The 26,050-nt window shown below is 32.0% G+C and overlaps 1 protein-coding gene across 2 annotated transcripts in view; it reads left to right on the top strand.

Moving 5' to 3' along the window:
- snx7 (sorting nexin 7) overlaps positions 1-26,050 on the top strand; it is a 48,380-nt gene that overhangs the window by 12,315 nt on the left and 10,015 nt on the right. Inside the window, exons 6-9 of one of the 2 annotated variants that reach the window (XM_005162844.6) lie at positions 1,806-2,005; positions 4,710-4,796; positions 7,472-7,573; positions 17,886-18,038. In XM_005162844.6, the coding sequence (XP_005162901.1) occupies positions 1,806-2,005; positions 4,710-4,796; positions 7,472-7,573; positions 17,886-18,038 (542 nt within the window). The remainder of the gene's footprint in view (positions 1-1,805; positions 2,006-4,709; positions 4,797-7,471; positions 7,574-17,885; positions 18,039-26,050) is intronic. The other variant, NM_001002229.2, reaches the window with a different exon arrangement.

Here is a 26,050-nt window from a genome sequence, read left to right as displayed (position 1 = left end):
TTATTAGCCCCCCTTTAGATTAAATGAAATTTATCAGAGCAGGGAAATTTTCACAGTATGTGTCATAATATTTTTTTCTTCTGGAGAAATTCTTTTGTTTTATTTTGGCTAGAATAAAAGCAGTTTTTGATTTTTTTAAAACCCATTTTAAGGACAATATTATTAGCCCCTCTAAGCTATATATTTTTTCGATAATCTACAGAACAAACCATCGTTTGCCTAACTTGCCTAATTACTTAAACCTGACTAGTTAACCTGATTTACCTAGTTAAGCCTTTAAATGTCACTTTAAGCTGTATAGAAGTGCCCTGAAAAAATCTAGTCAAATATTATTTACTGTCATCATGTTGAAGATAAAATAAATCAGTTATTAGTAATGACTTATTAAAACTATCATGATTAGAAATGTGTTGAAGAGATCTTCTCTCCATTAAACAAAAATTAGGGAAAAAAATAAACGAGGCTAATAATTCTGACTTTAGCTGTATATAATATTTAGTGTTTGAGGTTTTTTGGCTTACCATAAAATTAATTAGTAGAGTAATAGCACAGTTTTGCTTAAAATATTGCAATGCACACAACATTAAGGGTGACAGAGTTCAAAATCTTGAGCTACGGACAACATGAAACATGTATTGTTCTCTGATGAGTCCACTAGGGGTGTCAATATTATTTGTTTTTTCGTTGCATTGTGATGCAGATGTGGACAATTCAGTATCAGTTCATTAATGGATACTGACGTTTCATTGCTAGGGGGAAAATGAAAGCTTTCTCTCTTTCTGCCTCTCTGTCTCTTTCTTACTTGGGACCTTTGAACTGCTAGCTTGTTTGTAAGGTAAGTTTTCATTGCTATTAAAGCAATATTTGCGGATCCTGACATGATTGGACGCCATGGAGAAAACTCACTCTGCAGACACCATCACGGATCAGCTGCGATAGCTGCACATTGTGCACTTTGTTACACGCATACAGACTGTTACTATTTTTCATATGTCCACATCACTCAGAGAAGAACAGCATCATCGATGCACCGAGATATCGAACTGAACCAAACGAATGATATGAGAATCGTAACCGAACCGTGAGACTAATGTAGGTTCACACTCAGAGTCCAGAGTCCATATTCACTGTCTTTTCCTACTCTGGGAGAGTTACGGTGTGAAGAAGCCCCTGGAAGCATATTACCCAGACTGTTGCATACCCAGAGTGAAGCATGGGGTGGATCAGTGATGGTTTGGACTGCAATATCATGACATTTCCACTGTGCAGGACTTCTATTTGCAATTCCTAAGATGAATTGTTACTGTATTGCCGCAAAAAGAGGCTCTACACCATGGATTTTTGAACACTTTCATCCGGCCCGCGAGGGAGTTTATAAAATGCTGCTTCTGAGAAGGTTTGGTTTAGAATTAGTAAATTAACGATGCAATTACAAGTGCGTGGGTTTTGTTTTGCACGCTGCTTATGCGTGCTGCATGCCTCACGTTTTAATTTGTACATTTTATTAATTTATTTACATATTTTTAATTTAGTAGACTTGTTTTTATATTTTTGTTTTTTGTGCACTTATTTTATTTATAAGTTCTGTAATTAATTCACATTTTACTTTTATGCATTTTATTTATCTACACATTGTTTTTTTTCATAATTTTTATGCATTTCTTATTACCATTGATTTTTTTTATGCAAAAATACATTTGCTCCTTTAATTGACTGACACTTTAAGATAGAAGTATTTGTACATAGCTCTGCAGCTTTTATAACAGTAGTTTCACTGAATTGTTGTTGTTGTATTGTGATGTCAGAGTACCTGGAGGAGCTGAAGGAGTGCGGGCCGACGTACACACTGTGGTCAAACTCCGAGCAGGAACTGGCTGAACCCCTGAAGAACATGGCCGACTGTCTGGACAGATGCTATAAGGAGACAGACGAGCAGGTCAAACAGCTGAACGATCAGCTCAGTCCAGCTCTTCATGAGTACGTGCTCTGCACAGAGACGCTCAAGGTAAACCAGCTCAAAACACACTCCTGCATTCTCTCTCAAACTCAACATTCAGCCTAAAAATAAATGGTTATTTTAAATTGGCAGTAAAGTGGCAACAATGGTGGCATTAAAGACAATTGGTAATGTTACAAAATGTTTTTATCATCTATTTTTTTTTACTTTTTTTGTTTTTTACCAGAGGGCATTTTGAATCTAAGTGAGAAAGTTCTTTAGGTTTAAACACCCACAGTTCCACAACAATATTAAGCAGTGCTGTTTAACATTTGTAATAAATATCAAATATTAATTTGAGCTCCAGTTTAACACATTTTAATAATTTCTAAAGGATCGTGTGACAATGAAAATTGGAATGACACAAAGTTCAGAATCGCAGGCATACACATAATAATACTTATAATAATAGTATATATATATATATATATATATATATATATATATAAAATAAATAAAGAGTTCATATGCAAAACTCTAAATCTATCAGACCTCTTTTCTTGTAAATGAGCATTTTCTATTAGGCTCCTCTGAGTTTCTTTTAATAGATTTAAGTTTCATTTAATAGATAAAGAAAATGTCATTAGCTAGTAAATAAAATAACTTTTTTTAAAACTGTCCCTTTAGACGTTTTTTTTGTTTTTAACAAGGTAGGTTTTCTTTTGCGTCAAAACCAGTCAAATCTACTTGTTTTTTTTGTTTTTGTTTTTTGCAAAAATCTCTAAATCCACCTATTGGGACAAGACAGTGTAGTTAGTTAAAAATTACTTAAGATGCAATTAGAAATTATTTTACGCGCTGCTACATTGAACACGATTCGATTTGTGCCTTCTGATTGGTTCTTTGGATATATCGGCTTTTACTGTCAAAGGCAAAAGGCGTTTAGCGGCTTTTAACTGTTATTTGTGAAGGTTGATTAGAAGCAAACCTATTTATTGATGGTGTACTACGTGCCTATAGCATATACTTAATGCCATCAGTTCATTTTTGGCGAAAGTGGTGTTTTGTATTATGATATTATTGCACACAATTGGGTTTGTGCACACAGACTTTTTAAATGCATACAAAATCGCCTTGTTTAAGATCTGATTCTTTAAATGGCAGCTATCTTCACTGCCTGGCTAAGATATGATATAAAGTGGGTATCAGACCAAACAAGAAGTTCATTTAATTATTACATTTACAGTACACTAAAATAATACAGAAAGTTCAGAATTATGGATATATGTAGTAGTAGTAGTAATAATAATAATAATAATAATAATCCATTTAAATTTATTTTTTAAAATATTAAAATAGAAATTATTTAAAATTATACTATTATTGCACACAATTTGAGTTATTATTCTAATTAATTTAGTTATTTGTGTTGTATATAATAATCATCTAATAATTTCTGAAGAATCATGTTGCTGTTGACTGGAATAATACAGAAAGTTCAAAATCACAGGAAAACAATAATAATAATAATAATAATAATAATAATAATAATTATTATTATTATTATTATTATTATTATTATTATTATTATTATTATTATTATTATTATGCATTTAAATGTGTTTTTTAATTATTAAAATGGAACATTTTATATTATACATGTTGTAATATTATTGGACAAAATTGGAGTTATAGAAATTTAGTTATTTGACTAAATATATAATAATATTTTAATAATTTCTGAAAGATTGTCTGACACTAAAGACTGGAATGATGCAGAAAGTTCAGAATCACAGGGATACATATAATAACAACAACAACAACAACAACAACAATAATAATAATAATAAATTTATTTCAGTTTAAGTTTATATAGTGCTTTTTACAATGTAGATTGTATCAAAGCAGCTTAACATATTTCTAGTAAAGTCCAGATTTCAGAGTTAAAGTTCAGTTAAGTTCAGTGTGGTTTAAGTTTTACTCCAAAATAATAATAATAATAATAATAATAATGCATTTAAATGTATTTTTTATTTAATAAGATGGAAAATATTTATTTAAATTGTAATATTATTGCACAAAATTTTAACTTCAAATAAATTCAGTTTGGTGAGAGAGACTCGTTCAAAAACTTAAGGAAAAAAAAAACTTTCCTGACCGAAACTTTTAAACAATTGTGGATATACATCAATAAAGACGAGCAGAAATAAATTTAATTTCAAGAGAAATTAAAATAGAAAATTTATTTTAAAATTGCATTATTGCACTGTTTAAACTGGACTATCAGTCAAATAAATGCAGATATGGTGATGCTTTAAAAAGTCTTATCGGACTCAAACTTTTGAATGGTATTTTCAGGCTTTTGTAATTCTAGGTATATGAAAACAGCTTTTACAAAATATGAAAAATAGAATTATAAAATTAACCAACAATTGATCTAAATAAATAGAAATATAGTATAAGTAGAAAAAATACACAAATATAATATAGAAAGAGAAATATAAAAATATAGTATAGAAATATTATGTTCTGTTTGAATTAGTCTTAGGCAAATGACCTGCTCGTTTACCTACAATAAAAACCATGTTTAAATTAATGCGACATTGAAAAAATATGATTCTGTACTTCACCTGACATAAACTCTGACGCAAATCAATACAGCCGTCATTATGTTTTTCTCAGGCTTATTACATATTTCATCCAGCCTGAAATTTCATTAAAATATATCGATTGTGATTTTCATACTTCATGAGTATTGATCATGGCTTTTCAGGCAGTAATAAGGAGGCGAGACAACATCCAGGCGGATTTCGAAGCCAAAACCGAAGCTCTCGCCACCAAGAAGGCCGACAGAGAAGCGGTAGGTCTATTATTGACTCTTTCCATTTGCCACATAAATCCATCCTGAAAATTCATGGAGATTATTTTTAATAAAAGCCAGCTCTAGTCGTCGTCCCGGATTTCATTAGACAGCCCTCCTTTTTAAGCTGTAAAAGGAATTTGGAGAGATTATATGAATATCAGCGGATCGCTGTAGATGTCCCTTAAATCCCAGCTTCTCTTGAAGTGGGAAGCTTTTAAATATTACTCGTATTGGCTGAGTTAATATTGCCATCCTTGGATTCTTAGGTTTGTTTATGTCAGTTCCACCAAATATCAGTGACAGGATGTTTGGAGGCTCTGAAAGGGCATCGCTGGACAAAGTACTGCTGGTGTTCGGAGAAGCTTAATGGCATCTTGACTCTTCAATTTAATTACGCTCTTTGATTGAGCGCAGTCCCTGATGACTTCTGCTGCTTACTACAAAAGGCCGTTTCCGAAATGGAAAGGTGTCCTCGATGGTTTCAAACCAAAAAACTTTCTGCTCCGCATTCATTTACTCAAAGCGTATAGAAGAAACGGTTGATAAGATATGATAGATTTGAATAAAGCTCTTTAAAGAAAATGGACAAATAGCAAAATGGTCATTTTAAAATCTTTAAACTGTAAAGGTCTTAACTGTGAATTGTCACCAGATGTTTGTAACAGCCAAAGGAATGCATTGAAAAGAAAACAAATCTAATAAGTTTACAAATCAAGTAATGTGTCAAAAAATAAAATGACACAGGAAAAAAGTATTGAACACATAATGAAAGGGATGTGTAGAAAGGCAGTGAAAGCCCAGGCAGCAGCTGAAATTCCTTAGTTTTTTAGCAACCCTCTGCCCTTCGTCAGTGTAAATATTATCTGTTTCAGCCCAACATCTACATTAGCAGGATGAAACCAGAGTTGACATTTCAGCAAGACAATGATCCAAAACACATCCAAGGAAACTCTCAGAGAAAGAAAATCAAGCTGTGGAATGGCTCAGCCATTCACCTTACTTGAATTCAATAGAAAATACAAATTAAGATCAAATTAAGATTTTACAGACGAAACCCACAGAACCGGCAAGATTTTTACACTCTGTTAAAGTCTGTGAACAAAATCACACCTGAGCAATGCATGTGACTTTATTCTCCATATGAGAGTCGTCTTTAAGCTGCTAAGATTTTAACTAGTTATTCTGCTATACTACACTTAGTTTACACTAATAATAATATCTTCTTATATACAGTTTAAGTCAGAATTTTTACCCCCTTTGAATTATTTGTTCTTTTTTAAATATTTCCTAAATGATGTGTAACAGAGCAAGGAAATTTTCACAATAGGTCTGGAAATATTTTCTCTTCTGGAGAAATTCTTTTGTTTTATTTCGGCTAGAATAAAAGCAGTTTTTAATTTTCAAACCCATTTTAACGACAATATTATTAGCCCCTTTAAGCTATATATTTTTTTTGATTGTCTACAGAACAAACCATCGTTATACAAAAACTTGCCTGATTACCCTAACCTACCTAGTTAACCTAATTAACCTAGATAAGCCTTTAAATGTATATAGAATGTATAGAAGTGTCTTGAAAAATATCTAGTCAAATATTATTTACTGTCATCATGGCAAAGATAAAATAAATCAGTTATTAGAAGTTAGTTATTAAAACTATTATGTTTAGATATTTGTTAAACAAATCTCTTCGTTAAACAGAAATTAGGGAAAATAAATAAGGGGGCTAATAATTCTGGCTTCAACACAGTGCTTCCCACATAAGGACTTCACTTGGGCGGGCTGCCCAGGTATATTAACGGTCACAGTTATATTTAGTGACACTTTTTTTTAGCTGTTATTAACATCCTTTAAATTTTTTTGTATCCACCCAATATAACCAAACATCTGCGATGGATTAACTACTGGAAAATCTTCTCTAGTTTACCCGTTTTGTTGTGTGTGCACGAGATCTGTCAACATTCTCACATGCTGTCTCGCATGCTCTGCAGACCCACAAAGATGCGCCTTTTAGGACGTAAAAAATGTTTCCGACCTGGGTTTCTAAATCTCCTAAAATGTCCGGGATTTAACTTTTGCTTTCCTTTTTCAAAGCTGGTAATTATGATCATTTTTAGAGATATTGTCTGTTTTTTTTTTTTGTTTTTTTTTTCTGCCATTTATTTCAAATTTGCTGTATATTATTAATTTGATGATGCTAATATACTACTTAGGCTATTTTAAATACATATCTAAAACGGTTTGGCACATTCAAGTTTGCTTTTGAACTTGAAAGTGAGAGAGAAGCAGATTTAACCTGTCAGTGGGTGCACACGGCTTCTGAATAAAAGAGAAATAGTGGAAATTTAAACAAATCTGTTTCAACCAACTTGCATTTTTCAGTAAAGAACACACAGTATTTGAATTTAAATTATGAATCATTCTGCTATTAAAGCAGCACACAATATAAATTATTTTTAAGCAGACCATGTACACAATACAATGATTCAGCAAAATGGCATCTACAGTAGGTGAGAGCGTTTGAAAATTGCTTCTGTTTGCTCAAGTGTAAAGTGTAAACCTTACAAGTGTAAAGTGACAAAAAAACTAACAAAAAAAAACTGCGCAACTGCTATGATGTTGGTCCACACTTGCTTGTGCTGATGTCTCGATTGCTCATGTGTCCGTTAAAGGATTCTAAGGTGCTGAGTTTAGCATGGGACAGCTTGGTGGGACGATCCCCTGAGGAGGTCAAACAGCAGAGACAGCAGAAACTTAAGGCAGAGATTAAGGAGGTAATATTTCCCATCAGCGCTTGGGCTTGGCCTGACGAGCTGCTTCTGTCTTTATCTGCTCAAGCATCCGTTTGACATATTAGATGAACTTTCTTAGTAAACACACCCTGAATGTGTTGTCGCCTTAACACATTTTTAACTTAGTTTGGATTAGTCACAATATGTATTGTCACAATACTGGAGTAAATACTAAATTTAATATGATACCCTCAGAAGTATTGAAACGTGATACTAATGCGATCCCACTGTGGAATATGAACACATCATTGTTTAAAGTGATAATATTTATGCATTTCTTTATTAACCATTGTTAAAAATCTAAAATCACAGGTTAGTGTTAAAGAAACACCCCATTTTTTTTGGAAATAAGCTGAAATAAGTTCATAAGTTGAAATCATTTTATGAGTCAACTGCTAAAAAGTTGTCATTTTTGAATCCATTCAGTCGATCTTCACGTCTGGCGAAGCACTTTTAGCTTAGCTTGGCATAAATCATTGAATCGGATTAGATCATAAGCATCTCACTCAAACATCTCAACATAGATTACTTGAACCTTCAAGTCTTAAAAAAGAAAATTAAGGGTGGCACGGTGGCTCAGTGGTTAGCACTATTGCAAGAAAGTTACTGGTTCGAGTTCTGGCTGGGCCAGTTGGCATTTCTATGTGGAGTTTGCATGATCTCTCAGTGTTTATGTGAGTTTTCTCTAGGTGCTCCGATATCCCCTACTGTCCAAAGACATGTACTAAAGTCTAATTAAATCACGGTTTCTGCAGGGTCTTAAAATGTCTTAAATCTCAAAATTCAAATTTTAGGCCTTAAAAAGTCTTACATTTACTGAAATACTGTGTTGTTAGTCTTAATTTTTTTTAAACAGGTTTTAATTTTCCTTTGTTCTTGTATTGCTACCAAATCTGGCCAAAACCCATACAATCACCAACAACCATCTCAATAAAACTTTAAACTTTTTAATTAAAAAGTTAATTTTTTAACTTTTTTTTTTAATCATAATGGTTGAAGTATTTTCTTTAAAGTAACATTTGTTTAAACGTTCTCCATGTATTTACTGCTGAGGACACCGCCCTGGACAGATTCTTGTGTATACATTGAGTTTATTATAGTTTTTAGAACTTTTAAAACATTTGTCCATTTTGTTAATTATTTTAAAGAAAGCTTTTTGGGGAAAAAAAGTGTAAGGATAAGTGTATGAAAGTAGAGCTTGCTTTGTTTTTACACAATATTTAAAATATTTAGCTAAGAAATAAAATAAAAAATATTTTTATATTTATTATTAATATATTATTGTATTATTAAATGTATTAAATTATATATATATATATATATATATATATATATATATATATATATATATATATATATATATATATATATATATATATATATATATATATATATATATATATATGTGTGTGTTTTTTTTTTTTTTTTTGATAGGGCAAATAAAAATCTTTTCCAACTGGGCCTTAAAAAAAAAAAAAAAAAAAAAAAAAAACCTTTAGTCCTTTATGGGTCTAAAATTTCATTCATAATGGTCTCAAAAATGTCCGAAAGTCCTAAATTTAGCTCTGTGAAACCTGCAGAAACCCAGTGGATAAACTAAATTGGCCGTAGTGTGTGAGTGTATGTATGGGTATTTTTCCAGTACTGGGTTGCAGCTGGAAGGGCATCCGCTATGTTAAACATATGATGCAATAGTTGGCGGTTCATTCCTCTGTGGTGACTAAGCCAAAGGAAAATTAATGATTGAAAAGCAAAAGAATCAACAGTATTTTTTGACATATCCTTGAGCAAGATGCTAATGGTCTAATCCGATTCAATAATTTATGCTAAGCTAAGCTAAAACTACTCCCATCATACCCGTCGGAGAATGTTCAAATATAGATGACTTGTAAAATGAGCCTATTTTGAGGAAAAGTTTTCTTTTTCACTTCCGGTTCAGATAAAAACAATAATAATATAAGAGTAAAATAATGCTTTTGTAGTTTTAAACTGTATAACAATTTATGCCACGTAACCTTGGCATGCTTACTAAATGAATCTTAATTCCAATTTTTGTATTACAGAAAAAAAACAACTATTAGCCTATTTTATATAAATGATAAACATTTCTGAAGACAAGTGAAGAATCAGTAATAAACCAATAAGCTAAATTACAACCAATAATAATAAGTGCATCAGAACAAAAATACAGATGAAAGTAACGCTTAACATTCTTTAGGTCATTCTAATGGTGATTTGCGTTATTTTAACATTATCTAACATATATTTTGCCCATCACTTGGACCACAAAACATTTATATGCTTCAAATACTTCAGTATCGATTCATACCGAAATATCAATACTTTTGACAACACTTTAGCAGCACGTGGCTCTATGTTTAAATGCTGTTGTGTGTTATGTTAACAACTCTAAAATGCTGTCTAACACGCTGTTGCTTTTTGAAGTGGTTAACAGGCTAATAACTTACTCTGCTGAGCATTTTAGTGAAGTAGGTTTTCCCTTAAGAAATGAAGGTGTGGTGCATGTGACTTTTTTCCAGACTGGCTCTTCTACTTTGTGCTGCAGACATGAATGAAACCTTAAATCATGTGGTTTGTTGAGTTAGAGGTGTGTTATTATTGTTGTAGTAATAGTATTATTTTAGTTCAGAACTGGTTGCCACAGACTCATCAGGTGGAGTAAACATTTAGCTATAATTCGTACTTAAAAAGTTGTTTTTTTGTTTTTATGATTTATATTAGATATATATATATATATATATATATATATATATATATATATATATATATATATATATATATATATATATATATATATATTTATTTTTTTTTTTTTAGAATTTTGTTTTTTTAACCAGATTTTAATGTGACTATTGTATAATTGTCAATGTTAATGAGTTTATTTTAATACATTGTTATTGTTTTTATTTGCTCTGTGTTTGGTTTAGTACAATACTTTTCTCAGGATAAACAAAAAAAAAGTTTTTTTTTTTTTCCTTTTTCAGCTAATATTATTTTATGGTTATCAAAATGAATGCATTAATTTAACAAAATTATATATTTTTGTTTATTTGTTGGGGTTGGTGAATTGTTGTTTTATAATTATGTATTTTTATATATTTTTTTCAGTTTCTTCTGTTTATTATTTTTTTCATTTTCTTTAGATTTAAAATTTTAATAAATAATTTACTTTAAGCAGTTTAATGAGTGATAATGAATATCAAGTTAATGAGTTTATTTTAATACATTATTGTTGTTTGATTTGCTTTGTGTTTGGTTTATTACAAGGCCTTTTTCATGATAAAAGTTTTAAATAGTTTTTTTTCTACATTTTCTGCTTCAAATTTTATGGCTGACAACATTAATGCATCCATTTTAACACAAAATATATTTTTGTTTATTTTTTGAGGTTGCAGACATATTGTTGTTTTATAATTATAATTTCGTATTTTTAGATTTTGTTTCAGTTTCTGTGAATTAAATTGAAGTTTCTTTAGAATTTTTAATAAATAACTTACTTTTTAAGCCGTTTTTAATTTGACAATTGTATGATTGCTGACGTTAATGAGTTCATACATTAATTTAATACATTATTGTTATAGTTTTATTCGCTTTGTGTTTGGCTCATTACATTACTCATTAGGATTTAAAAATAAATAAATAAATAAATAAAAAATAATACATTTTCCCCTTCCTTTTTCTGCCTTATATTTTATGGTTGTCAAAATTAATGCATTCATTTTAACAAAATATATTTTGTCTATTTGTGGGGGTTGCAGAATTATTGTTGTTTTATAATTATAGATATGTACAATTATATATATTTTTTCAGCATTTCTTTAGGTTTTTGTTTTATTTGAATAAATAATAATTTAGTTTGTCTGTTGTATGATTGCAAAAGTTAATGAGTTTAGTTTAATACATTATTGTTATTGTTTTATTTGCTTTGTATTTTTTTTTAGTTTATATTACCTTACATAATCTAAAATATTAAGCAGAAAAAAGGATAAAAGTATTCCTTTTTTTAATCCCTTTTTCTGCTTAATATTTTATGGTTGTCAAAATTAATGCATTCATTTTAACAAAGTATATATTTTTGTTTATTTGTGAGGGTTGCAGAATTGTTTTATAATTATAGATATGTACATTTATATTCTTTGTTTTTCAATTAATTTATTAATTTTTCTATTAATGCTATTTTTAGCATTTTAAGTCTGCCAAAGATAATGCATACACTTTAGTAATAGTTTTTTTTTTTTTTTTTGCACTTCATTTACATCCTTATGGTTTGTCGTCTTACCATTAAAGCTTCATTCTTAGCATTTGTTAGCAAATTACAGGAAATTTAACAGTTATGTCAAACTTTTTAGACACATTGACTTGGATTAAATATAGCACTGGAGACATCCAGGTCTTGCCATCTTTTTTTCCACATTATTATCCTGTGACCTGTCGTCTTTTTACTCTCACTCTAAATCAATGAGAAAAATATTTTAAGATGCCGTAATGTTTCTGTCCAATAGAGGGCAGTAAAGGTCATTATACAAAATTTAAAAAGCGTCCATTTATGGGAATCTCTCTACAAAACGACCAAATAAACACAGCCCTCACTTCTAACTCTCCAATACACAAAAAAAGACATTTGCTGTTTGTTTAAACTATTTATTTAAATTGAGTGGATACAACACAATTTTTGAGTTTGAGGGAACAACTTTGGTTTATTGTCGATCCACATAAATGGGTAAAATCTAATAAGTTAAATTTATTCCTTCATGTTGTCCCAAAACAAATCAATTGTGTGGAACCCAGCATTTATTTTACTGTGCACTCAAAAAAAAAAAAAAACAATAATAAAATAACTCATTGAATGAACTCAATTTAATTGAGAGTAGGATTTCCATCATATAAATTTGTTTAGCAATAATATTTTTATTTAATTTAAACTCAAAGGTCTGACAATATTATGTATGCCTATGATGTTGTACATTTCGAAGTCTCTTAGTTTTATTTGTATTATTAGTATTAAGTTATCCTAAATTAACTAAAAGAGACATTTTTAAGCGTATTTCATGGGTCACATATACAGTTGATTGAGGCTGATATCAGAACTGATTTTAGGACCGTTATTGCTCACTGAGCAAAGCAACAAACTGCATTTGTGCTAATTAAGCTGCCAACATCCAAACCATGGGTGCTTCTGCAAGGTGCAAATCTCAAAACCCAAAGCATTAAAATCTTCTAAATCTTCAAATTAAGTGAAGATTAAACTCTAACAAGTCTTTCTATTAAGTTAAGTTAACTTTTTTAAATTTAGGTGGACTGAACATAAAACAAAACAAAAAAATGGCCAAAGAAATGAAGAATTGTGTTGTTTAAACTCATTTTCAACCTGTAGTTTGTAAATTTTTTGAGTGCTCTTGAAAATATTTGTGCTGCTTGTTCAAACTACTTAGTTAATATGAGTTGAACCAACACAATTCTTAAGTTTTTTTTTTGTTGTTGTTTCTTGTTCAATCTACATAAATTGTGTAAAAATGATCAACTTCATCAAAATGTGTTGGAGCAACATAATGGAATTGTGTGGAACCCAGCATTTCTTACTGTGTGTGTAGACTGAATTGCAGACAGTGTCTAAATTTAAAATATGTAAACTAGATAGGCTTGAATATGTGAACTAGACCGAAGATATTGGCATCAGCTTGTTTGACTTTGTGCAAATATACAGTTGAAGTCAAAATTATTAGCTGGCCATGCCCTTAATTATGCAGACATAATATACCTTTATATAAACGAAAGGATAAGTTTAAAAAAAAAAAATCACCCCCTTAAAGTTATCATGAAGGGTATTGTTAACTATATTAACCAAAATCGTTCATTGTAGTAGGCTGTAAAGACCTTTTTTTTCTACTGTAAAGTTGGCCATTTTAACAGTGGAAATAGAAATCTGCTCTATTATGCACCCAGGACTAGCAGAATTTCGATGAATTGTTTCAGTTACTTCCGTATTTGCTTCACCAGGGAAAGCGGGAGATTGCTGCTTGGTCTCCATGAGAACGCAAGTCCATTCTCTGCGTTTTTGGAATTGAGAAACAGCCCATGACTTGCCTAATTACCCTAGCTTGCCTAATTAAGCCTTTAAATGTCACTTTAAACTGAATACTAGTATCTTGAAAAATATCTAGTAAAATATTATTTGTCATCATGACAAAGATAAAATAAATCAGTTATTAGAAATGAGTTATTAAAGCTATTATGTTTAGAAATGTCAAAAAAATCTTTCTGTTAAACAGAAATTGGGATAAAAATATACAGGGGGACTAATAATTCTGACTTTAACTGTATATTTGTGTTTTAGTGACAACAGCATCAGCTCAGCAACACTAATGATCTTGCCTGCTTGTCAAAAAACCAGACGTCTCATCCCTCGAGCCCTGCGTTCATTCACCAATCACCAAACACACTGCTGTTCCTCAAGACAGCCTCACGTCTCATTCTCACACACTGCAGTGGAAATGAGACGAAGCGCTACCAGACAGCACCTTTGACCTTCATTAGCTTACCTGTCAACATACGTCTCTCTCTTTCTAGCTCTCTTAAACGTTCCTCTCAGTCTTGGCCCGCTGATCTGACATGGCAGCGTTCCCACAGGCCTGTCATTGTGGACATCACTGGGCATGTTTACTGTTCATCTCTCGCTCGGATGTGCTCATGTTTAGACAACGATACTGTTGAGTGTCATCCAGAGGTGCTTTTGCCCCCAGAGAGGAAACCAAATAATGAAGTGTGATAGAGTTGTTAACACACAACCTTGTGAGTCTATCCGAAAGCACGCAGTGACAGGAAGACTTTTAAAAATATGTACCATGTGGACGAAAGTTTGTCAGCACTACTCTTTAAAAATATGAAGTGATTTTTTTTTCATTAGATTCAAATTAACGGGTATTTTATTATACATTTGTTTTATATGAATTGTATTTTGACCAATAAGTGGCGATAGGGTTGTTACGGTACTGGAATTTGGTACCAATCGATACTGAAGTTTTAAAAATTTACATTTCCCGCTAACATTTGAGCGATGTTGAGCATGTTCTTAAATTCTGCTGATTTGCTGTTGTGTTCAAGTGCTCAACAGAAATGACTGTGATTGGCCGTGAAGGTCATCAGTTCACCAACTCACTGCTGTTTGATGAGTGTAACCACAGATACAGGGACACAAGCGTTTTAAAGTCACGATTCATCAGCAGATCGCTTGTATGTCAGCTTATAGACAAACCAGCTGATCGACGTCACTTGGAAATGCTCCAGTGTCCCTGTATATGTGTTCACACTCACTGATGACCTTTACGGCCAATCACAGTCATTTCTGTTGAGCACGTGAACACAATGGCAAATCATCTGTGTTTAAGAATGTGCTCAAATGTTAGTGGGAATGGACCGAATTCCAGTATGGTGACAAACCTAGGTGGTTATGCCCTAAAACTTCTAGTTCCTTCAGAGCCTCATGCCAAAGATACAATGGAGTCAAGAAAATATAGCATTTTATGAAAAAATTGTAAATTTATCATGTGGATATAGTTATTATTAGAGTTTAGCAAGATCAATCTTGTTAAAAAAGAAAATAAAAATTGCCTAAAATAAATGTATATACAGTTAGTCAGAATTATGAGCCTCCCAGTTTATTTTTCCCCAATTTCTGTTTATCGGAGAGAAGATTTCTAATAACTGATTTATTTTATCTTTGCCATATATATATATATATATATATATATATATATATATATATATATATATATATATATATATATATATATATATATATATATATATATATATATATATATATATATATTTTAAACCGTTCTGTCTGGTTCTCGAATCTGATTGGCTGATAGCAGTGATATATTTAAGTAATATCAGCACCCGTACAGCCTCTTTACCCTTTGTGTATTACTCCCCCCACATACAGCCAGCAACAAGCAGAGATACTACAGTTTGACAAATACTACTGCAGTTAGAAAAAAAATATACTTTTGAGGCTTTTTTAGTCGAGAATGTAGTTGTTTAGATTGCAACTATGCAGTTTATTTGCAAGAATAGAATATTTACATTTTCTGAGAGTGCTCGTTAACAGCCATAGTGTAGACCAAAGACGGTTGATGCTTTCTTTCCACAAGATGGCGACAGAACTGTATAATAAGCCCTTACGCTTAGAAGCTTATAACAGTCTGATTTCTAACTATAGCAGATTAAATAATTATTAAACTGGGAAGCAATACCTGCCAACACTTCCATTTTTCATTGGATTATCCCGTATTTCAGACCAGTCTTCCGCAACCATCCAGTTTTTTTTTTCTTCCTAAAAAAAACTCCCGTAATTTCACCCACCCCCCTGTTTGGTATAGTCTGTAAACACCCCTGTGTTGCAAACTTTGGTACAGTACCCGATTGAAGCGGCCACCCAAAGCCTGCTGCATCCTATCCCAGTTCTCAACAGTGTTATTCACCACCGAACACACCCTCCTCCAGGTCTCTCGAATTTTCAGAGACATGTTAGGAGGTTAGATGATCTCTCTCTTTTGTATGTTGTAGTGCTGGATTTATACAGATTTGCTCGCATATCAGGAATATGTGTTGTGTTGACAGATTGAAATAAGCAAAGTCTGCATGTGTTTAGCGTTTTTCCTTGTCGCAAACACAACAGCAGTCTGATATTGATTGCGTTCCTTTTTTTAGGTTTTTTTATTGTAATATCCCGATTGCAACAGAGAAATACTGTGGACTGTAACACTAAGAAGATATCTCTGTAGATGGATGGCATTTCCTGTCACAATTAGCCTTATAACCTTAAAGTGTGAACAAAATCAGCTACTTTGTCATCACTTTAGACACAGAGTCAAACACTAATTCTAATGTAACGTTGGTGAATTAGTAACGGCTTCTGCAGTTTTGACGTCAGCTGCAGATGTAATGAATGGTGGAAGAAAGTAGTTCCTAATAAAAAAGGGTTTTTAGACGCTCAGTGTTTGGTTTTCTTATTTATATACACATTGTGCTGTTGAACTGTTGTATAAATGCAATATCACACTCGTAGCAGTGCGATATGGCTGTATATGAGCATATGAGCACTGGTAGCACGCTAAGGCCTCCCACCATTGCTGATATACAGTCATATCACAATGCTACGAGTGTGAGATATATATATATATATATATATATATATATATATATATATATATATATATATATATATATATATATATATACATACATATATATACATACATATATATATACACACACACACACAGTTGAACTCAAAACTACAAAAATGTTAGCAACATGTTAAGTCAACATAATAAAACATACAAAAAACAACCTACAAATTTGTTAGCAACATGTTAAAATCCAACATGCAAATGACATTCTTAACCATGTTACCAATGTGTTCAAACACCTAAACAAGCTGCATTGTCGGCTGGCACTACTGTTAATATATTTATAAAACCTCTGATACAAAGTTCATAGATGAATGATTTTATATTCTTTTTTTTTCAAAAACAAACATATAGTATAGGCACCACCAGGTTTGGTAGCAGAGCAAATGTAAAATGAATAGCTGTATGATAGTCTGGTTTAAAAAATTCAGATCCGTCAGATATGCTTAACATCATTGTTCAAACAACTCGGTTAAACTTTTGAGACAACTTGCAGTGAGCCAAGAAATGAATTTACTTAATTACAGTGACCAGTCTAGTTGATACCAGCACAGTGAATGTATTTCTGCACGCTCAGCAGCTTTTTACAGGAGTCCTCGGTAATGAAAGTTTTACAACACTCTAAAATTTCTGTACGTCAGCAGTCTGACAGAGGAAGAGCTACTCTGATAATATTGCCATCTTTCATCTTGTCTATTCAGAGCTACATGACTTGTCATCTCTTGAGTCACAGTTCAGGATTAGGGATGCGCAAAACTACACATTTTCAAAATGTTTTTTGTGAGGGATTAATCAACTAGTCTGTCTTCAGGAAATCCTATACAGTTTAAGAGTGTTTAGGTTTGTTTACCACTAGACACAATTACACCAGTTTCTTACCAATAGATGCCAAATGCAAAGCAACATATTCATTTCCACTATATATTATAATATATATTACATACCTTTGGTTTGTTGTTAGAATTGTTTAGAATCGGTCTTAATACTTTGCTACTTTTGAATGGACTTCAATAGAGTAAGATGCTAAACTAGTAGATGCTAACTAGATCATGCTAAGCAACCAATGCTTGTGTGTTCAGATGAAAGATGACCTGGAAAAGTTGGAGGACCGGCTGGAGTGGGCAAATAATGCACTCAAGAGTGACTGGACCCGCTGGAACAAGGTCATGAGAACTGACCTGCGATCAGCCTTTGTTGACACAGCGGAGAGGAATGTCAGCTACTATGAAAAGGTAAGCTGCTTGCTTGTTATTTATTGTTGTGTAAAAGGAGATTAACATGTTAATAAGCTATTTGCTTAGAAAAATAAATCCTTCAAACAGCTAACTACATGACAAAACCTGCTACAAATATGCTAAACTATTTTAGCAATGTGCTACAACAATGTAGAATCGAGTAGCAAGGTGCTAACACAACCTAAAACACAGGTTAGAAAAGTTACCAGTATGCTAAAACATGCGAGCAATGTGGTGAAATCAACTACAGAAGTGTTATCTAAATCATTTTAGCAATGTGCTACAACAATGTAGAAACGTGTAGCAATGTGCTAAGTCAAAGCTAAAACACAGGTTAGAAATGTTAGCAGTATGCTAAAACATATGAACAATGTGGTAAATCAAGTACAGGAATGTTAGTTAAACCATTTTAACAGTGTGTTACAACAATGTAGAAATGAGTAGCAATGTGCTAAGACAAACTAAAACAATTTACAAATGTTATAAGTACGTGAAAACATGCAAGCAATGTGGTAAAATGAACTACAGAAATGTCAGCTTAACCATTTTAGCAATGTACAACAACAACAACAAGGTAGAAACTAGTAGCAAGGTCCTAAGGCAAGCTAAAATACAATATAGAAATGTTAGCAGTATGCTAAAACATGCGAGAAGTGTGGTAAAGTCAAATACAGAAATGTTAACCAAATCGTTTTAGCATTGTGCTACAACTATGTAAAATCAAGTAGCAAGGTGCTAAGACTAAAACACAATATAGAAATTTTGCAGCACGATAAAACATGCTTGCAGTGTGGTATAATCAACTACAGAAATGTTAACAACATGTTAAGTCAACATAATAAAACATCCAAGCAACAACCTAGAAATAGTTAGCAACATTTTAGGTTAAAAACCAACATGCAAACTACATTCTAAACCATGCTAGCAATGTGTTCAAACACCTAGAAACATGCTAACAACAGAACACCTGCTATCAGTTAACTAAAACATTCAAGCAATGATTTAAAACCACCTTGAAGTATGTTAGCAGCATGCTAATACAAGCTAATACATTAAATCCAACTTTAGAACCTACCCACAACACTTTAAAAATAATAGAAAACACCATAGGAACAACCCAGAATATGTTATCTGAGTGAATGTGTCACCAAACTTTGAGCTTTTAAATTCCATCACAATTTCAAAAGCTTTTAAACCTGAAACTACACTACACCTCCAGCGTTTCATCTAATCCTTGTTAGGGCTTTTTAAGTCAATAAACTATGTCAATAAACTTTATCTGGTGTGTTTCACTAAACCATCGTTAACCAACTAAAAAACGCAAGTTCCGTCGTTACAAACATAGTTTGTTGATTTGCCGTTTCCGAAATCCGTCGCTCCAACAAACATTCTCAAACTGCGTCGCAAACTTGAGCACTCGCAACTACACCTCTGGAGCTGTAGTTTGAAACATAGTTCCTGGCTGTGTTCTATTCCCACTTATCCCCCCTATGCCTTATTCATTTAGAACATTCTAACAATCAAAGTTGGAATGATTAAAAATAAAAAAGCATTAAGCTCATCCCTCTTGGGTGTAATTTGCCTTAAACTATTTTTACAGTTCAGTTTTAGCGATCTTCATGTTTACAATTGTGCTCCCTTCGCAGTGCACTTTGAAAACATTGATGTTATTTTGAACGAAATGTTATAGGTGACCTATTGTTTAAAAGGGGAATTTATGTTACATCTCCAAAGCTTTTGAAAACAAAAAGCATACGTTAATTCTTTAATTTATAGTAGATTATTTATTAAGTATCTCTATATGACATGGGCCTGCCGGTTTGAACTTTCTGTGGTTTACATGTGTTAAATTGTAAAAGTAGACTTAAAAAAATAAAAAAAAATAAAAAAATATATATATATCTACTTAATAATAATAATAAATTATCATTCTTGTATCTTCATCATCATTAATATTAAAGTCAGATTTTTTTCATTACTAATAAATAATAAATATTACATTTCATTTTATAATAAATACCCTCACCATTTATTTATATGATTTATATGATATTAGAATATGTGTTAGCTTTTGTAAGTGGTATGTTTTAGAATAGAATATGAACAATTTCTCAATAATATTAGTAAAGCAAACTCTATGTGCCATTTACATATATTTTAGTTATTATAGAAAGCGAGTGCATGTTTTTACCAAATGTAATATTGGATTTCATTTTATGTGCGTGTAAAAAAATATAATTTGCACAAAGAAGTTATGGGTTCTTCTCTAAAGAAGTAGTTACTCCACCCAGTTTAGAGCTTCATCATGGGTGTTTTACGTCATGACTAACGTGGTTCAAGTGATGGATCAGAGAAACTATGCTTTTTGAGAAACACTCGTCACTACATCGTTCTTTTCCCAAAGGATACATCGTACTATGATAGTTTAGCTGCGAGTTACGTCGTTGTGTTGTTTAAATTACTTGTTGGCTTCTTTTAAATGAACTTCACTTCAAAAAACAAAACAAAAGAATAGAAACCATTGTAGTATTTGCAATGGTTAGAGTGGAAATTATATTGGTTTTAAATATAAACTGTAATAGTCCTCTGGGTCTCTAATGATCATTTTTAGCCTTGTATTGGTGGCATGTTAAAAAAAATCTGAGTGGATTTTTCAGAATGAAATCATCCCTGAATCTCCAATGGAATGTGTCCCAAGATACAATGCTTAGTCCCTGATTTGTCAGGAGTCACCACAGCAGAATGAACCACCAATTGTGTCCCAAATTACACTAGAAATAATTAAAAATGTACTGCTTTTAATGGTCATAATTCGATGGTTTGATAATGTTTTCAATGCTATTTGTAGTGGAATACTTTAAAACTTCTGTGAGGTTTCTAATCAGTTTTTACAGCAGGATTAATATAGCTAGTTGATCTGTTGTTGCTATTTTAAACTTGATCACGTTTAAAATAATGTTGTAAATGAGCAGATTTCAGAACCCAGAGATACACCATCAAAGCTAAAAGGTGGTAAAAATGGATCCCGTTGAAGACTTGGACGGATTGGAGAGGGAAGCGTGTGGCCATCTGCCCACATTCATTCGCTCAGCCATCTGGATGTGTGCCAGCAGAGGGTGGTAGCATCTCATTTTTATCCCGGCTGACAAGTAATTGCACTCCAAGTCTATAAATGTTGACATTGCTTGCTAGATTGAACGCGTTTAAGCCAGTGCTCTGCTTAATTTATCTTCTTTTTCCTTTTTTTAAGCTCCTTTGCTTTTGAGTCCTAAACAATAAATCGCCACTTCAAAATTGAAAGTGTTTCGCAAAAGCGTGTCATAAAATGGAGAGGAAAAGTAGCATTGTCAAAGTTTTGGAAATACTGTGCTCTCTTGATACATGCTGTGCCCTCAGAGACTAACCTTCTGTCGGACAGAAACAGATGAATGAGTTTATTGCCAAATGAATATGACAGGCGCTCTGCTCTCGTCTCTAGAGAGGTCGAGATGTCCACAGGGTGTGTTCAGGTGGAAATAGAAGCAAAAATAAGCTGTGCTGCACGAGAACTGACATTGTTGAAGAAGCCTGAGTCCGAGTCAAACTACTTATTTAAAGTAATTTAGACTATACAGAAACGTAACAATTAAAAAAGATAAACAAAACAGGACTTTAATCAAAATGAGAGTTTGCAAAACAAGAAAAACAAGACTAATAAATAGCATTCACCACAATATGATTAAAGACAAAAAGGAATGCATAAGAGTTTTTTTTTTAATTTATTTTTATTACTTTTTTTTGTGTGATTTAAGTATTTTTCCAAGAATGTTCTGAGTGATTTTTATTTTAATGCTTCATGTAATTATCTAAGCATGTCTTATAGGGGTTATTTTATTTTATTGTATTTATTTTATTTTATTAATTCCACTAATTTTCCAAGCATGTCCTAGGACAGGGGTGTCAAAGTCTATTCCTGGAGGGCCGAAGCCCTGCAGAGTTTACTTTCAGCCATTCTTCAACACACCTATCTGTAGGTATCAAACAAGCCTAAAGCACTCAGTTAGTTTGATCAGGTGTGTTTAATTAGGGTTGGAACTAAACTGTGCAGAGCTTTGGCCCTAAAGGAACTGGCTTTGATGCCTGTGTCCAAGGAGTTATTTTATTATAACATTTTTTTGGTCTGATTCAAGTAATGTTCCAAGCATGTCTTAGGAGTTTTTTATTTTTATTTATTTATTCATTCATTTTCTTTTCGGCTTAGTCCCTTTATTAATCTGGGGTCGCCACAGCGGAATGAACCGCCAAATTATCCAGCATATGTTGAAGATGACCTTCCAGTCGCAACCCAGTACTGGAAAATACACTCTTGCCTCCACACACACACACACACACACACACACACACACACACACACACACACACACAAACATTACAGCCAATTTAGTTTATTCAATTCACCCAAAGCGCATGTCTTTGAACTTGGGGGAGAAACCGGTGCACCCGGAGGAAACCCATGCGAACACCGGGAGAACTTTTATTTTATTTTAATTTATTTGGATTCAAATAAATTTCCAAGCATGTCCTGAGTTATTTTCTTTATTTTATTTTATTTCTTTTCTTTACTTTTTTTTTTCGATTAAAGTAATTTTCAAAGCATGTCCTATGAGTTATTTTATTTTATATGTATTTTTTTGTCTGATTCAATTAAATTTCCAAGCATGTCCAATGGGTTATTTTTATTCTATTTTATTTTATTTAATTTCAATGGGTCAAGTAATATTCCAAGCGTGTTCTAGCAGTTATTTTACATTTCCTATTAGTTATTTTATTTTATTTACATTTATTTTTCCAGTAATTTTCTAAGCATGTCCTAAGGGATATTTTATATAAATTTATTTTATTTTGTCAAATAATTTTCTTAGCATGTCCTATGGGTTATTTTATAAAATTTTTTCCAGTAATTTTCTAAGCATGTCCTATAGGTTATTTTGTAAAAAAAATTTCCAGTAATTTTCTAAGCATTTCCTATAGGTTATTTTATTGATTTTTTTCCAGTAATTTTCTAAGCATGTCCTATGGGTTATTTAATTAAATTTCTTTTACAGTAATTTTCGAAGCATTTACTATGGGTTATTTTATTTAATTGTTTCCAGTAATTTTCTAAGCATGTCCTATGGGTTATTTTATTTCAGTTTAATGATTTACTGTAAGTAATTTTCTTATTTTATATTTTTTTGTTTAGTTTAGTAATTTTCCTCTAAGGAAACTTTTCATATCCTCCAAGATTTTTGTACTATTTACCTTAAATCTTTTAAATCAATTTCTGAATGAAAATGTTGAAAAGATTTCTACAGATTTTTTCCACATTGATCTACATGGCCTCACATAAAATTTTGGATTTTTTTCTAAACATTCTATGCCATAAACTGTACAAATTTATTGAATCAATACTTTCTCTCTGAATAAATCCAGTCCATGCTGCTAAATCATAAAAAGCCTTAGATATTTAGTGAGGGTAATGAAAATACACTTCTAAATCCGGCACATTTATAGCTCATTTCATTCTCCATGAATACTGCAGTGATATGACAAACAAAGCTTTAATCTTAAACTTTTATGATACATTTAGTGATGTACTTAAATTCTATAAACACATAAATATTGACTTGGTGAAGTCATTTAGGCACCATTACTACTTCTAAAACTAAAATGAAAGTGGAACTAAAAGACAAGAAACAAAAACAAAACTACATGATTGCTGCGGTTTGACCTGTTTCTCACATGCATGAATTTGTGTAAATTTCATTTACAGATTTTGGGGATTTAGAGCTTATTAGTTTAGGAATGATCACTCACTGAATCAGTGTATTTTTTCAGGATTAAATACTATACAGGGTTTCTGCGGGGTCTTAAAAACTCTAAAATGTAAAAATCGAAGTCTTAAATTCGTTGTTCTAGTTCTTAAATATTTTTGCACAGGTCTTATTTTTCTGATGTCTATGTAACGCTACATCTAATGCTCATTTAAATTATTTTTCTTGGTTTTTATGGTGTTGTAGTTCTTTATTTTGCTAGTCCAAATGTAATTTGCGGTATTACAACTACAAAGAGACCAACAATACGCAATATGCAATAGCCAATTAGCTTTCTGTTATTGAACTCAGTACGCGCGGTGAATGTGACATCACTGTGTTTGTGGAGGTTCGCTTTGGGTGCGCACGGCATGATTTTGGCTGGTGGAGCTCATGAAATTTGAGACTCGAGTGAACCGTTCACTCGGCTCCACGTTCGATTTGAGTTAAATATGAAACACTTTGAAGAGATTTAGTCTAAACGGGTATGACTGTACAGACATCTTATGATCCGTCCATGCCTGATCATAGGGAGAACCAGATGACCAATAATTCTTGGCTAGAAATTGCAACAGCCGTGGAAAAAGGGGAAAGTTTGGAAAAACCTGAGGGATAAGTTTGTTAAAACAAAAAAGAGGCCATGCAAAAGTGGAGACCCAGGTGGTTTTATTATTACAGAATCTGTTTTTCCACCATTCATAAGTTTAACACTGATGTATATTTTACAATTTTTAATTTAAAACAATTTAATAGTTAAAAACTAAAATTAAGTAAACGATTATGTCTTTGATAACTGGATATGAATATATGAACCTATCAGCTTACAATTTCTAGGCTATATTGATGATAATAATCAGGAATGTTGGACCATTATTGCCTTTTTAGCTTAGAAGTAGAGGACAGAAACTAGCCAGACAGTAATGTGTCAATTGTTGAATGGGCAAAATAAAATAAAAAACGTCAGTATTTTTTAGTAAGTCTACTTTTTCATTTTTTATTCTTGCCATAATAAAAAATATAATTGTAGAGCAACCCAAGTTCTGTTGTCATTAATATTTAACTTTTAAAGATAGAACCGGCAGTGATATAAAAAAAATAAAATCTTGAATGGTTATAAAAATCTTTAAAATCATTATGATAAATTATTAAAATAATAAAAACAATACTTATTTTAAAAATCTTCAATGATATTAATCGTATGACATAGTTCCGGAAACTTTTTACCTCTGTTTATTCGTCTGATTTTACTGTCTGTTTCTTTTGACCTCCCAGTGTCATTTAAAAGAATATCTCAATGGTGAACGCTTCAAGTATAAAAGCCTCATCCGTTTCGTGAGGTGCGTGATGCGGTGCCAGGTGAAAGTATAAATCAGCCCTAAGATGTTTTTTTTTTTTTTTTCTGTTGTTCAATGATTCATCTAACCTGTCTTTAGTGCTGTTCAATTTCAATACATTTATTTTCCCACTAATATTGTGATTTGCATTTTCTCTTGATGTGGATGCGTGTTTCTGATATTGTGCTATAGGTCTTAAATTTAATACTTAATGATCTTAAAAAGTCTTAAGTTTGACATTATGATATCTGCAGAAACCCTGCTGTAGCAAAAGGTATAACAGTATAATAATATCTGTTATACTGTCGTAGTAGTATAACCTTTAAAAACTTTCGCTATTCTTCATTACCTTGCATTTCAGCTAAACAAGTGTGATTTATTTATTTATTTATTTATATGCACAAAGTTTATTTAAATGCATATATAAATTGTTAAATTATGAATGTCAGTTAAGCGCTTTTATATTTGTTTTTATAAAGTGTTAGGTCATCTGTCAGGCCCCATTCATACTCTACCATTACATAACTTACAATACATACTGTTAGTCCCCAAACATTGCAGCCAGTGTTTTACTTTCTGTTTAGCAAGTTATTTTGTTTTTGCCTGACTTCACTTGAAAAGAGTCAACTCTGTGTGGAAAAAGCACCCGATGTCATGCGCTCCAGCACAAAGACTGTTGATGCAGTGGTTGCCTAGCAACAATAAATGTGCAGCGCACATATCTTTTTATAGTCAACAAAAATGCAATGCCCCTCATTTTTCAGAAATGAATTACATATTTGGTGTGATCACACCCCCTTATTCAGTCACTATTGTGGCATTTTAGGTTTAAATCATAGTATCA

The sequence above is a fragment of the Danio rerio genome, chromosome 24 (assembly GCF_049306965.1).
Source record: "Danio rerio strain Tuebingen ecotype United States chromosome 24, GRCz12tu, whole genome shotgun sequence".
NCBI lineage: Eukaryota > Metazoa > Chordata > Actinopteri > Cypriniformes > Danionidae > Danio > Danio rerio.
The sequence above is the reverse complement of the archived record's forward strand: the minus strand, read 5'-3'. Positions and strand labels throughout refer to the sequence as shown.